This window comes from Prionailurus viverrinus, chromosome D3, assembly GCF_022837055.1.
Source record: "Prionailurus viverrinus isolate Anna chromosome D3, UM_Priviv_1.0, whole genome shotgun sequence".
Taxonomy (NCBI): domain Eukaryota; kingdom Metazoa; phylum Chordata; class Mammalia; order Carnivora; family Felidae; genus Prionailurus; species Prionailurus viverrinus.
The window spans coordinates 48,199,374-48,213,995 of record NC_062572.1 but is presented as its reverse complement, the minus strand read 5'-3'; the positions used below and the strand labels follow the sequence as shown (position 1 = coordinate 48,213,995).

The 14,622-nt window shown below is 41.8% G+C and overlaps 1 protein-coding gene across 5 annotated transcripts in view; it reads left to right on the top strand.

Moving 5' to 3' along the window:
- The first annotated feature begins 701 nt into the window (after positions 1 to 701).
- Positions 702 to 14,622, top strand: part of OSBPL1A (oxysterol binding protein like 1A) — a 245,337-nt gene continuing 231,416 nt past the window's right edge. The window contains exons 1-2 of one of the 5 annotated variants that reach the window (XM_047828146.1): positions 948 to 1,155; positions 2,235 to 2,330. Coding sequence is in view for 2 of the 5 variants with exons in the window: in XM_047828143.1 (XP_047684099.1) it covers positions 11,649 to 11,844 (196 nt within the window). In the remaining 3 variants the exon portion in view is untranslated. Of the gene's footprint in view, positions 721 to 947; positions 1,156 to 2,234; positions 2,331 to 11,234; positions 11,845 to 14,622 lie in introns of those variants that run through there. The other 4 variants (XM_047828148.1, XM_047828145.1, XM_047828143.1 and 1 more) reach the window with 4 other exon arrangements.

Sequence of the window (14,622 nt, the reverse complement as noted above, 5' to 3'; positions counted from 1 at the left end):
AAATACAAAAAAGTTGGAAGATTTTTCACATGCTCATAATTCCCTTTGTTTTGGTTAAGCATAATTTTTTTTTAACATTTATTTTTGAGACAGAGAGAGACAGAGCATGAGCAGGGGAGGGTCAGAGAGAGAGGGAGACACAGAATCTGAAACGGGCTCCAGGCTCCGAGCTGTCAGCGCAGAGCCCGACGCGGGGCTCGAACTCACCCACCGTAAGATCATGACCTGAGCTGGAGTCTGCCGCTTAACCGACTGAGGCACCCAGGCGCCCCAAGCATAATTTTTTAAAAGTTGTAATTATACTAGAGTTTGAACTTTCATGTTGAAGACGGAGTAATTAAAGCTTCTGGCTAGACCTGTTAGAATGGAGTCTGAACAGGTTGACTCTTCATGAAAGATTTTTTGATGCGGGGACGGGGCGGGGGGAGGAGATGAGGGAAACTTTGTAAATCCTCATCTCTTTAAGCATCCTTCGCTGGTATTTATCTTGTAACAGTTACACCTGTATGGCATTTTAAGCCCATCCTTTGACACGTGAAAAGAAAAAGAGGTGTAGCCAATTCACAAAGCCAATTAAGTTCCTTCGGGTAAAGTCAAGGAAAGAAAAAAAGTGGGCAGCTGTGTGATGTATTTGTTTACTGACAAATTTCCAGAGCCTGAACCCAGTATTTATATTCACTTCGGCCGGGGAGGGGGCCATTTCTCTCCCCGCCACAGCTCGTAAGTATCAGGCCCACCCTTTCTTCTAAGTCAGGGGTTTGGGGAGAAAAGCACGAGCCTCTGCAACTCCCGGCAGCCCTTGGCAAAGCCTGGGCCCGGGGCCTGCACGGGCGGGGCCTCGGCGTGCTACCCGCACGCTTAGAGGCCAGCGCGCCGGTCACGTGCTGCACGGGCCCCGCGCAAATAAACCCGGCGCGCGCGCGCGCTCCTGACGCGGGCGGCGGGGAGGGGCGGCGTCACCTCGCAGAGTGGCGCTTGACTGTCTCGCGTTCCGCCCCGTTCCGGGCTCCGGGACTCGGGAGACAGTCTTTCCGCGGGGCCGCGAGTCCTCCGGTAGTGCCAGCCAGAGTTGGTGACGGCCGCTTCATCGACGTGGGGAAGCCTGCGGTCGTGGCCCCCACCCCGGGAGCTCTGGGAGCCCGGGTGACCGCGTAGGTCAGTTTCCGTGCCTGGTTCCTGTGCGAGCGCGTTCCCCCCTGCCTGGTGCGCGGGGAAGATCTGTCCTCCCCTGGTGGGGGGTGCGCGGGCCTCGCGCGCGCGTCTCCGAGGACTGAGTCGTGGCGATGCTGGGCTCCCACCCCCGGCTCGGCTACTGTGTGGTCGCCGGCTCTCCAATGCTGCAACGAACTTAGTTGTTAAAAGGAGCGAGATGCTGGCGTTTGTTGCACTCCTCCTCGGGGTGCAACGACTTGTGCTAGTGCTACATGCATTCCCTACCAAGTCATCGGCCGTGTGCTTTCTCGGTACTCTGATGTGTGCATCATAACTTTTAGTTTCCTACTACCATGAGGAGAGGATTGATTCTCAGTGGAAGTCACGAGCTGTCCATGTGACCATTCTCTCAGTGTACCTCGTGGTCACTTCGACCAGCATGGAAGACTATCAAAGGGATAGACAGTATGAAAGATTGCAGCTGCACAGTAGAAACAATGATTCATTTGCCTGGTGGCCCTATTGATTGGCAAAAGGCGTTAAAGGGGTTATTCTGATTTAGTTAATATTAGTTTTTTGTTGTCAAAGTCGTTGCTTTATGCAGACTATATTGTGAAGTTGAATTGCTGGCAATGTGATACTAAGTGGAGACTGCTCGAATTTAGCACATTTAGTTACTAGGCTCTTGTGGCTAGTTGTTGGTAATGCCTAAAATCAGTGATGCGTTTTCCCTGAAGCCTTAGTATTGTAGTTGTTGCATTCTTGATAGAGTTCGGAATATCCTCACCTCTTTACTAAGCATTTGGAAATTAATTTTGTGGATTTATTTTGAGGGCTAGCAATGTTTGCGTTCTAACCCTGAGAACAACAAATTTTATGCAGCCAGTATTGTAGGTATAATTTCTGCATCCCGCAGCTGAAAATTTTAAAGATCTCTGTGATAATTACAGAATGGTTACAAAATCCACCTTGTCTGCATCCCCTAGTTCTAAACTAGGGGCTCTATCTACAATCTACAGGAGATAAGAAAAGTGTCAGTAACAGTTTTAAATTTTATCACCTTTTTATTTTCTCCCTGGCAGCACTGAAATTTGATATTCAAAACAGGAGGTAACTGCCGCAAGTTGAGTAGATTTATCTGAATCAGTTGCTGTAATTCTGTGCCGTCTTCTGCCAAGGTCAGTTTGTCAGATGACACTTGCTAAATATCTCAGCAGAATCTTGTCAGTGGAAATTTATGGCGGGTGGCTAATCCTGGTCTCTGGAGGCCTTGGCGGTATTATTCAAGCGTACTTAACACCTGTAATTCAGAGCAGCTGGATGTTTCTACAAAAGCACCGCTCCCCCCACTCTGCCCTTAGGACAAAGGGGAATACATGTTTAGAATCAACAAGTAGGTAGGAGAATACAGCTGGTTTTGTTTTATTTTGGTTTTGAGGGATAACATGGCGCAGTGTCTGTTAGATAAATTAGAACTTTTCTTCTTGTGGCTTTAACTTACAGAAACATCTGTATATTTAACCATCTTTTCAGGTTGGAACTCTGTGGCCCTTTCTTGCCTCTTGACCTCACTAAAAAGCTGAGGTTTTGTACATTCCATGTATTCACTGAGAAAAGTAGTAGAAGGTAGAAATCAGCTTAAGGAAAGGAAAGAATGAGGTAGCAAGTGCACATGAGAAATTTGAAGGGGTTAGGAACCTTGTCAGTTCTTTCAAGCCAAGTCTAGTGGTAATCAGAACTTTATTGATGACTAGTAAGTTCTTTCCAGTTCCCAGAAAGAGGGCAGGTGTTAGCAGTGTAGTCACCAGCTTATACCAGTCTTGCCAGAATTCATTAATGAAGTGATAGAAAAGATGCAGTCTGTGCAGTTTATATTGATGATCACGATGCCATAGAAGTATCTTTTAGGATGCTCTTGATCCCTAGAAATGTTGGATTTTCCCTCACTTATCTGATCTTAACCACTAATAAGGTGGACAAGTATTAGAAGTAGTTTTAAAGCTTTTTCCTTGAAGTATAGTTGACATATAATGATTAGTTTCAGGTGTACAATGTAGTTATTGCACAATTCTGTATATTAAGCTATGCTTACCACAATAAGTGTAGTTACCATCTGTCAGCATACAATTTTTACGCTTTTAGTAAGAGGAACTACTAGGTCACTGGCTGTGAGTTCTTGTACATATCAGCCAGCAAATAGGAAATTCCTATGTAGTGAAAACAGTCTTTGTCCATTTTCCTATCATGTGACAGTGGAAAGTAACCACATGTTTTCACTTTGTTATTCAAAGTTTTTCTTTAAAGAGAAACTTCTGACTATATGGTAGATAACAGGTCAGTATCATATATACATAATTTAAGTTTGGAAGATGATTTTCAAATGTGAAATAATAAAAGTGGAAAACATTTAAATACATTTTATCTAAAATTTAAGGAATTTTATCATTAAAAGGTAACAATTAAGCTCATTGTTAGAGTATTTTTACTATCCCAAACTGGATTTGTCTAATGTGTGGACTTGTCTGCCCTTTGCTTCTACAGATCCAAACTGTTTGAAACAGTAGTTAACAGTTCTAAGAATCTATCCAGTTGAAATGCAAATCAGGGTTGCATCTAAGGGGTCTTGGTTATTGAAGCACATAAAATGTGTAGCAACCTAAGGTTAGCTTAAACGATTTCATAAAGCAAGGCCGAGAAGCTTACATAATTTTCACAAATTTTGATTAACACTTTCAACCAAATAAAGGTAAAATAAATACACAGGAAGTGGGATTGTTCTTCTATGGTGGAATAGCATCTAAGTCCATGTGGGTGTATAACAAGTATGAATAGAGAAGGTGGTATAAATATGTCAAATCTCACTACAGTTTACAAACTGTAGTGTTACTACAATCTTAGCTACTTCTCTATCATTTCTCCTCCCAAGGACACAAGGCTGTTTATCAGTGCACAAAGTCTTATTGGAAGGAATTTATAAAGTTTCATTGAATTAAAAATTAAGTGACTTTTAATTGAACTTTACCTTTTTGAAAGAAAGAAGTGAGTGCCTCCTAAAATAGACTTGATAATTTGTTTTCCTTAAATTGCCATGTTTTGGCTACCTCCTTTTAGTTAGTGAATAAGGCTTCTAAAAATGAGAGGATTAAGGCATAAATCAGATTTAACTTTCTTAATGTTCACACAGGAACAATAACTAGAATCAATGGCCTTTAGTTTTAGAGGCCGAATTGAGTTTTATGAAATGTATAGCTTTAATAACAATGTGCCTTGATTAGAAGTTCTGGATTCTGGTTTTGGCTTTATTGGCAAATAACTTTACCTCTGTACTTTCCGTTTTTTTTTTTTTTTTTTTTTTTCATTTCTAAAATCAGCATTAGGTTAAATATGAATCTACCACTGTTGAGTTTCTAAAACAATGTATTTGTGTAATTGTTATCCCAAATTTATAGTTGTATACATACATTTATATGTGTATATATGTACATACGTACATGTAGGAATATGATCGTATTAGAGAAATCACTGCTAGGAGTTAGAATGAGGACAAAATTTATTTTCTTGCTATTGCCATGTTTTTTACATAGTTCAATTTTTAATATTTCCCTCACATTAAAAGAATAATAATGGGGGGGCGCCTGGGTGGCTTGGTCGGTTAAGCGTCCGACTTCGGCTCAGGTCATGATCTCACAGTCTGTGAGTTCGAGCCCCGCGTCGGGCTCTGTGCTGACAGCTCAGAGCCTGGAGCCTCTTCAGATTCTGTGTCTCCCTCTCTCTCTGACCCTCCCCCGTTCATGCTCTGTCTCTCTCTGTCTCAAAAATAAATAAACGTTAAAAAAAATAATAAGATAAAATTTTTTTAAAAAATGGAAAAAATAACTCATACCACTAAGCAGCTAGCTACATTGGAAAGCAGTGCTAAGTGCACTACGGATTTTTATGTTAGATTTTGTAAAATATGTTCATAATTACATTTAATGTTTCTCATTATTCAAATTCCTAGCATACAGTGTGTTTCAAATATTGTTGTAATAATACCAAGCATAAAAGCAGTATCTGAGAATTTTTAAATTTTTTTTTAAATGTTTATTTTTGAGAGCATGATCAGGGGAGGGGCAGAGAGGGAGACACAGAATCTGAAACAGGCTTCAGGCTCTGAGCTGTCGGCACAGAACCCGACACAGGGCTTGAACCCACAAATTGTGGGATCATGACCTGAGCCGAAGTCAGATGCTCAACTGACTGAGCCACCCAGGCACCCCTGAGAATTTTTTAAATAATCACAATATGTAGTCAATTTTGAATAATTAGGTTCCTTTTGACTTTAATAGTACAAAAGCTATTTGACAATTATAAGAACCATATTTCAGATGCTTCCTGAATTTCTCTTATTGTAAAATATGCGTAACAAAATTACCCTTTTATTTTTTTTTTTATTTATTTTTTTTTTTTTTAAATTTTTTTTTTTCAACGTTTATTTATTTTTGGGACAGAGAGAGACAGAGCATGGACGGGGGAGGGGCAGAGAGAGAGGGAGACACAGAATGGGAAACAGGCTCCAGGCTCTGAGCCATCAGCCCAGAGCCCAACGCGGGGCTCGAACTCACGGGCCGCGAGATCGTGACCTGGCTGAAGTCGGACGCTTAACCGACTGCGCCACCCAGGCGCCCCCAAAATTACCCTTTTAACCATTTTTAAGTATACTATTCAGAGGCATTAAGTAACTTACATCATTGTGCAACCATTGCCACTGCCCATCTCTAGGATTATTTCAACATTTCAAACAGAAACTGTGTAACCATTAAATACTACCCACTCCCTCCTCCAGCTCCTAGTAATCACTATCCTGTTTTCTCTCTCTGAATTTGTCTATTCTAGGTACCTCATATAAATGGAATCATATAACATTTGTCCTTTTGTGTCTAGTTTCACTTAGCATAATGTGTGCAAGTTTCATCCATGTAGCATGCGTCAGAATTTGCTTCATTTTCAAGGCTGACTAATAATCCATTGTATGTATATGCCACATTTTTTCTATTCACCTGTCACTGGACACTTAGATTGCTTCCACCTCTTGGCTATTGTGAAGAATGATGCTGTGAACATGGGTGAGCAATTATCTGTTTGAGTCCCTGCTCTAACGCTTTTGGGTATATTGTGGGTCCTATGGTAACTCTTAATTTTTGACAAACTGCTATACTTTCCTGACATTTTATAATACCCAGTTAAATATTATGTGTATTATTGAATAAAGTTAGCATGGATGTCTTTGAATATTAACTTTTCAAATACCATTAAGAACTCGAAGACAATATTTTGAGTTTATGATACTCAGGTGAATAAGCTCTGATTGTTGAACTTGATTATCTTTGTTTTTATTTTTTAATTTTTTTTTATTTTGAGAGAGAGCAAGCAGGGGAGGGGCAGTGAGAGAGAGAGAGAGAGAGAGGGAGAGGGAGAGAGAATCCCAAGCAGGCTCCACACGGTCAGCATGGAGTGTGATGTGGGGCTTGAACTCATGAACTGTGAGACCATGACCTGAGCCGAAATCAAGAGTTGGAAGCCTAATCAGCTGAGCCAGTCAGGCACCTCAAACTTCATTATCTTTGATTTCTCCAGGAATTTTCTACATCGATTCTATAGACCTTAAACTTAAATACTAAGGAAAAGTAGCAATTCAACTTGATCTCCAGCCAGATTTAGCAAGTTATGACTGTCCTTTAGGCTCCAAGTTTTAGGGTCTTTGCCAGGATCTCAGAGTTGTAAGGGCTACAGAATTTATTTGCTGTATTGAGTGGGCATTTAGTGGCACAGACTATGAAGTATGGGGACCAGTCTAATTAGGTGATTTACAGTGTTTATAAAACAACAAAATAATTTAGAAGCCTAGCTTCCTCAGTGGACCTGGGAGGTGAGGAAACAAGGCAAAATAGTCTGTAGCCTCCCAGCTTTTGAAGCTCAAACTGTTATCTAGTTAGTGCCTTGAAAACATTCTCTTGGTCATTAAAAATCTCATTAATCTTAAAAAGAAAGCTTGGAATTGCATGAATGTGGAAAGAGCAGTTGAAAATATCCACAGAGTGATGATGAAAAATACAATACTGATAGGCTGTGGCTCAGATCCATTCTGATCAGCTGCATTAAGGGATTGCTTGTCTTTTTCTTTCTCTTACACATCAGGGATGAAGCTTATTTCAGCTTATTTCTGAAATAAGCTTATGATTCCAAAGAATGTTTGTTTTAAAAATCTGTTCAGCACGTGAATTTGGATTCTTTTATTTTTTCTTCTAAAGTCAACTATTAATCATAGATATCAGCTTATTTATAAATTAGAGATGCATCAAGTTAAATAATAGTAATCCTCAGTAATCCTAGAGTAGATTTTTTTAAAGGTCTCTCTTTCTGTGATCTATAAGAAAAAGTCTTCCTTAGGGGCACCTGGGTGGCTCAGTCAGTTAAGTGTCTGACTTTGGCTCAGGTCATGATCTCGCAGTTCATAGGTTCGAGCCTGCGTTGGGCTCTGTGCTAATGGCTTGGAACTTGGAGCCTGCTTCGGATTCTGTGTCCCCCTCTCTCTCTGTTCCTACCCCACTCACTCACTCTCAAAAATAAATAAAGATTAAAAAAATTAAAAAGAACCTTCATTAATTGCTATTAGATAAAGGTGTCCCACTTAAAGGCATTGCCTTTAGGCCTTCCTATAGGGAGGCATGATTGCTTTGTTCTCAGAGAACTGAATCCACATCCATTCATCTGCCCATCTATCTATTTAACGTTTGATTACCTGCTGTGTTCTAGGCACATTGTTAGGTCCTAGGAATATGATGGGGAACATAATAGACATGAGACCCTTGTCCCATTCAAGTTTACAGGGAGTGCAGTGTAAGGAGAGCCAAAGAAATGACCACATGAGTACTTGCAGACTGGTGTGTGCTAAACATGGTGAGGGATCTAGTTGAGGTTGGGAATGAAGAGGGCAAGTCAGACTTCTTGGGAGCGGTGGATAGTAATTTGTATACTTGTCCCTACAGTATTTATAAGTTCCCCCTAGTATAAGGCCCGGTTTTACTCATTAATGAGCCAGCAAAGCTCAGGACAAGTATTCCTGGAATGTTGTCAGCCCTCAATGAAACGTTTGCTGCTTCATCTCCTTGTGGGACACAAGTGCTAGGGAAGGTGAGGGTGGTCCTGGTGCTGGTAGGAGAGCCACAGCTTCTTCGGCATGTCACGCTGGACACCTTCCCAGCCCGTGCTGACTACCTGGATGCCCGCTGAAGGCACATGGTTTAAGATCCTGGTGGATGTTCTAAAGTTCAGGTCTTCATCCTCAGCAGTGGACTCTGAGTTGTGATTTTTGAATGGAGAAAGAAGTTGCCGTGAATGGTTTTATGCCTTGGTTTGGAACAGTTTCTTTGTAGCTTAGTTGGAAGGAACATAGAGATTAATATGGTGGCCACACTGCTAGGATTTTAGGAAGTTTACTGAGTTTTTAAATTACAGACATTTTTGGAGTTGTGCTAACTTTTGTGTTAGAGCCACTGAGAAATTATCTTGCTAAAATATATTCTTACTGTTTTCTGCTCCTAACACGCAATGATTTGTTCACAGATGTAAGTTTTAAATGTATATGTGATTTGGGGATGGTTGGGTGGCTCTAAGCCTCTGACTCTTAGTTTCGGCTCAGGTCATGATCTCACAGCTTCATGGGTTTGAGCCCCGCATCAGGCTCTCTGCTGACAGTGTGGGGCCTGCTTGGGATTCTCTCTCCGCCCCTCCCCTGCTTGTGCTCTTTCTCAAAATAAACCTTAAAAAACATGTATATTTAAATGTTTATGTGATTTTATAGACTTGTTTCTATAGGAGAAAGTGTCAATCCCCTTCCTACCCCTGCTACTCCTTTCTAGGATAATAGAAGTTTACAAGAGCAATGTAAGGAAAATGCATTTTGGATTTATCATTAAGGATACTACTTAAGTCCTAAATGTTACAGTCTGCGAAGCTTTGGAATTGGCTTGGCCTGCTGATAGGCTAATTCGTTTTGATAGATGTGGTGTTAAAATTGCTTTGTAAATGACAATGTCCAAATTGCTTTAAGAATGTTTTTTAATCAAACAGGCACCTGCATTAAAATCTATGGGAGTTAAGCAGAGAGCAACAAGAGATTTTTTTTTTTCTCCTGGTTTTGGTGAGATTTAACTGGCCTGGTTCCCTTCAAAATAATCTGTATTTTATTTACCTCTATTACACCTCCCCACCCACCCATCCTGTCTTCTAGCAAGAGTTCTTTCCCCTGTTAAGAATCTGTTTCTGTTTTGAGGAAATTGGTGGCCATAGGACAGGAGATCTTCCTGGGCTGCCTAGCTTTGCCCACTGGCCCCTCAAGTACCATCCCCCTGTCCCTGGCCTCAGTGCCATGCTCCCTTCTCTTAGGCTGTTCATCCACTTACTTCAGGCACCTCTAGGATCTTTTCAGTCCGGCACCCCTCCTTTCTCTTATATGTCAAGCTTTTCCTGTTTCTGGCCCTTGCCTCACAGCCTGTAAACACGTGCCCAGCTATCCTAACTCTGGAGCTAACACTAGCTCCTCAGAACAAAGTTCCTCTAAAGGAGTCTGGTGTCCTCTCTCCTTAGCATCCCTCATTCAGTCCTCAGTGTACCTACATCTGCTTTTGCCCGTGTCATTTCCACTGGATGTACCCTTGAGCTCATCAGTGACCTCCGATTCACCAGACCAACCAGTGATTTCACACCTGGTCCTGTGTTTCCTTTACCATTTCATACCCATCTGGCCCCTTTGAAACTCGGTCTTCTCTTGGTTTCGATGCTGTCACCCTTTTCTGTCCCCTTTTCCAACCTTAGGCCTTCTCTGCTAGATTGTAGTCACAGGCCTCCTTCCCCTTAAATGTTGGTCTCCTCTAGGTGAGGGATCTCATTTACTCCTGTGACTTTAATGACCACTGCTTGGCTGAAAGTCCTGCTGTGTGAATTCTAGCCTACAACTGTATGCTTCTCCTCATGCTGCTCTCTGGACATATCCTTCTCCAGTTCCCACAGGAATCTCAGACTCCTCATGGCCAGCATGGACTCACACAACTTCACCCAGGGTTGTCCACATTAGCAACTTTCTTCATGCTGCTGGTCTTAGAGAACTTGTCATTCTTTTTTTTTTTTTTTTTTTTAATGTTTATTTATTATTACTGACAGGCAGAGACAGAGCATGAGGAGAGAGAGGGGGAGACACAGAATCTGAAGCAGCCTTCAGGCCCTGAGCTGTCAGCACAGAGCCCGATGCAGGGCTCGCACTCATGAACCGTGAGATCATGACCTGAGCCGAAGTCAGTCGCTTAACCGACTGAGCCACCCAGGTGCCCCAAAGAACTCGTCATTCTTCAGGCTCCAGCTTAAACGTCACCTTCTCTGTGATTCCTTCTATAACTGATGCAGACGAAGAACGCACCATGCTTTCTCCTGAACAGCTGCTGTCCCTTGGACATGTTACTATTCGTGGCACATGTTGGTCTGGTGGTTGGCCTGTCCCTTGAACACGTTACTGTTCGTGGCACATGTTGGTCTGGTGGTTGGCCTGTCCCTTGAACACGTTACTGTTCGTGGCACATGTTGGTCTGGTGGTTGGCCTGTCCCTTGAACACGTTACTGTTCGTGGCACATGTTGGTCTGGTGCTTGGCCTGTCCCTTGCACACGTTACTGTTTGTGGCACATGTTGTTCTGGTGGTTGGCCTGTCCCTTGAACACGTTACTGTTTGTGGCACATGTTGGTCTGGTGCTTGGCCTGTCCCTTGCACACGTTATTACTTGTGGCACATGTTGTTCTGGTGGTTGGCCTGTCCCTTGAACACGTTACTGTTCGTGGCACATGTTGGTCTGGTGGTTGGCCTGTCCCTTGAACATGTTACTGTTCGTGGCACATGTTGTTCTGGTGGTTGGCCTGTCCCTTGAACACGTTACTGTTCGTGGCACATGTTGGTCTGGTGCTTGGCCTGTCCCTTGCACACGTTATTATTTGTGGCACATGTTGTTCTGGTGGTTGGCCTGTCCCTTGAACACGTTACTGTTCGTGGCACATGTTGGTCTGGTGCTTGGCCTGTCCCTTGCACACGTTATTATTTGTGGCACATGTTGGTCTGGTGGTTGGCCTGTCCCTTGAACACGTTACTGTTCGTGGCACATGTTGGTCTGGTGGTTGGCCTGTCCCTTGAACACGTTACTGTTCGTGGCACATGTTGGTCTGGTGGTTGGCCTGTCCCTTGAACACGTTACTGTTCGTGGCACATGTTGGTCTGGTGGTTGGCCTGTCCCTTGAACACGTTACTGTTCGTGGCACATGTTGGTCTGGTGGTTGGCCTGTCCCTTGAACACGTTACTGTTCATGGCACATGTTGGTCTGGTGCTTGGTCTGTCCCTTGCACACGTTATTATTTGTGGCACATGTTGTTCTGGTGGTTGGCCTGTCCCTTGAACACGTTACTGTTCGTGGCACATGTTGGTCTGGTGGTTGGCCTGTCCCTTGAACATGTTACTGTTCGTGGCACATGTTGTTCTGGTGGTTGGCCTGTCCCTTGAACACGTTACTGTTCGTGGCACATGTTGGTCTGGTGCTTGGCCTGTTTCTGAGAGGCAGAGACTGTGTCGCCATCACTGTACCTCCAGTGCCTCCTGCAGGCAGCCCCTCTTTGGTAGGTATTAATAAACATTTGTTAGGTACATTTTAATCCCAGTCCCAGCATTTATGAGCAACTGTTGTGGTTAATATATTACTGTGGACTGTTTAAGTGGGTAAGGTTTATTTTTATTTTTATCATTTTATTTTGTTCATCATGATAAGTGTATTTTTTAATCTCCATCCCTGATTTCCCCCTTTTCCTTATGCACCTTCCCTCTGGTAACCATCAATTTGTTCTTTATAGGCAGAACACTGTTTCTTTGTGTCTCTCGTTTTCCCCCCTTTGCTCATTTGTTTCTTAAATTCCACATGAGTTATATGGTATCTGTCCTTCTCTGACTTATTTTTAGTATCATCCTCTAGCTCCATCCGTGTTGTTGCAAATGGCAAGATTTCATTTTTTATGGCGGAATAATATTCCATCATGTGGATGGGTAGTGTATACGCACATCTTCTTTATCCATTCATCTATTAAGGGACCTTTGAGCTGCTTCCAAAGTTTGGCTGTTGTAAATAATGTTGTAGTAAACATAGGGGTACATGTATCCCTTTGAATTAGTGTTTTGGGGTGAATACCCAGTAGTGCTATTCCTGGAATGTAGGGTAGTTCTATTTTTTGAAAAATGTTTACTCATTTTTGAGAGACAGAGACTGAGCACAAGCAGGGGAGGGACAGACAGAGAGGGAGACACAGAATCTGAAGTAAGCTCCAGGCTCTGAGTTGTCAGCACAGAGCCTGATGTGGGGCTTGAATCCATGAACTGTGAGATCATGATGACCTGAAATGAAGTCGGATGCTTAACTGACTGAGCCACCCAGGCACCCCTAGGGTGGTTCTATTTTTAGTTTTTTGAGGAACCTCCATACTGTTTTCCACAGTGGCTGTGCCAGTTTGCATTTCCGCCAACAATGTAAAAGGTTCCTCTTTCCCCACATCCTCGCCAACACTTGCTGTTTCTTGTGTTATTGATTTTCACTGTTCTGACAGGTGTGAGGTGGTATCTCATTGTAGTTTTGATTTTCATTTCCCTGATGATGGATTATGTTGAGCATCTTTTCATTTGTCCATTGGCCATCTGTATGTCTTCTTTGGAGAAATGTCTGTTCATATCTTCTGCCCCTTTTTTAATTGGGTTATTTTTTTGGTGTTATATAAGTTTTTTATAATATGTATAATATATAACATATCTCTTAATAATCTTTACACCCATTGTGGGGCTCGAACTCATGACTGCAAGATCAAGAGTTACAGTGTCCTCCAAATGAGCCAGCCAGGAGTCTCTAAGTTTTTTATATATTTTGGATACTAACCTTTTATTGGATGTGTCACTTGTAAATATCTTCTCCCATTCAGTAGGTTGCCTTTTAGTTTTGTTGGTTGATTGTTTCCTTTGCTGTGCAGAAGCTTTTTATTTTGTTATTGTCCCATAGTGTGTTTTTGCTTTTTTTTTTTTTTCCTTGCCTCAGGAGACACATCACAGAGACACCTCTGTGTCTGGAGACACATCTAGAAAAATGTTTCCATGGCCAGTGTCTGAGAAATGACTGCCTGTGCTCTCTTCTATGATTTCTATGGTTTCATACCTCACATTTAGATCTTTAATCCATTTCAAGTTTATTTTTATGTATGGTATGAGACAGTGATCTAGTTTCATTCTTTTGCATGTAGCTGTCCAGTTTTCCCAACATCATTTGTTAGAGACTGTATTTTTCCCATTGCCTATTACTGTCTCCTTTGTTGAAGATGAATTTACCATAACTGTCGGTTTATGTCTGGGCTCTCTATTGTGTTCTGTTGATCTATGTGTCTGTTTTTTTTTGCCTGTACCATACTGTTTTGATTACTACAGCTTGGTAGTATGTGTTGAAATTTAGGATTGTGATACCTCCGGTTTTATTGTTTTTCAAGATTGCTTTGGCTAGTTGAAGTCTTTTGTGGTTCGATACAAATCTTAGGATTGTTTGTTTTAGTTCTGTGAAAAATGCTGTTGGTATTTTGACAGGGGTTGCATTAAATGTGTAGACTGCTTTGGGTAGTGTAGTCATTTTAACAACATTGCTCTCCTGGGGCGCCTGGGTGGCTTAGTCAGTTGAGCATCTGACTCTTGATGGCAGCACAGGTCATGATCCTGGGGTCACGGGATTGAGCCCTATGTTGGACTCTGCACTGAGTCTGGAGCCTGCTTAGGATTCTAAGTAAAAACAAAAAACAACAAAAAACTGTATTCTCCCAACCCATGATCATGAAATATCTTTCCATTTGGTTTTGTTATATTCAATTTCTTTCATCGGTGTTTTATAGTTTTCAGACTATAGCTCTTTCATGTTCTTGGTTAAGTGCATTCCTAGATATTTTTAAATTCTTGTTGAAATTGTAAATGAGATTGTTAATTTCACTTTCTGCTACTTCATTATTAGTGTATAGAATTTCAATGAATTTCTGTATATTTGTATCCTGCAATTTTGCTGAATTCATTTATAAGTTCTGGTAGTTTTTTGGTGGAGTCTTTAGGGTTTTCTATATATAGTATCACATCATCTGCAAATAGTGAAAGTTTTACTTCCTTACAAATTTGGATGCCTCTTATTTCTTTTTATTGTCTGATTGCTGTTGCTAGGACTTCCACTACTATGTTGAATAAAAGTGGTAAGAATTGATATCCTTGTCTTGTTCCTGATCTGAGAAGAAAAGCTCTGTTTTTCACCACTATGATGTTGGCTGTGGGTTTTTCATATACGGCCTTTATTATGTTGAGGGGTATTCGCTCTAAACCTACTTTGTTGAGGACTT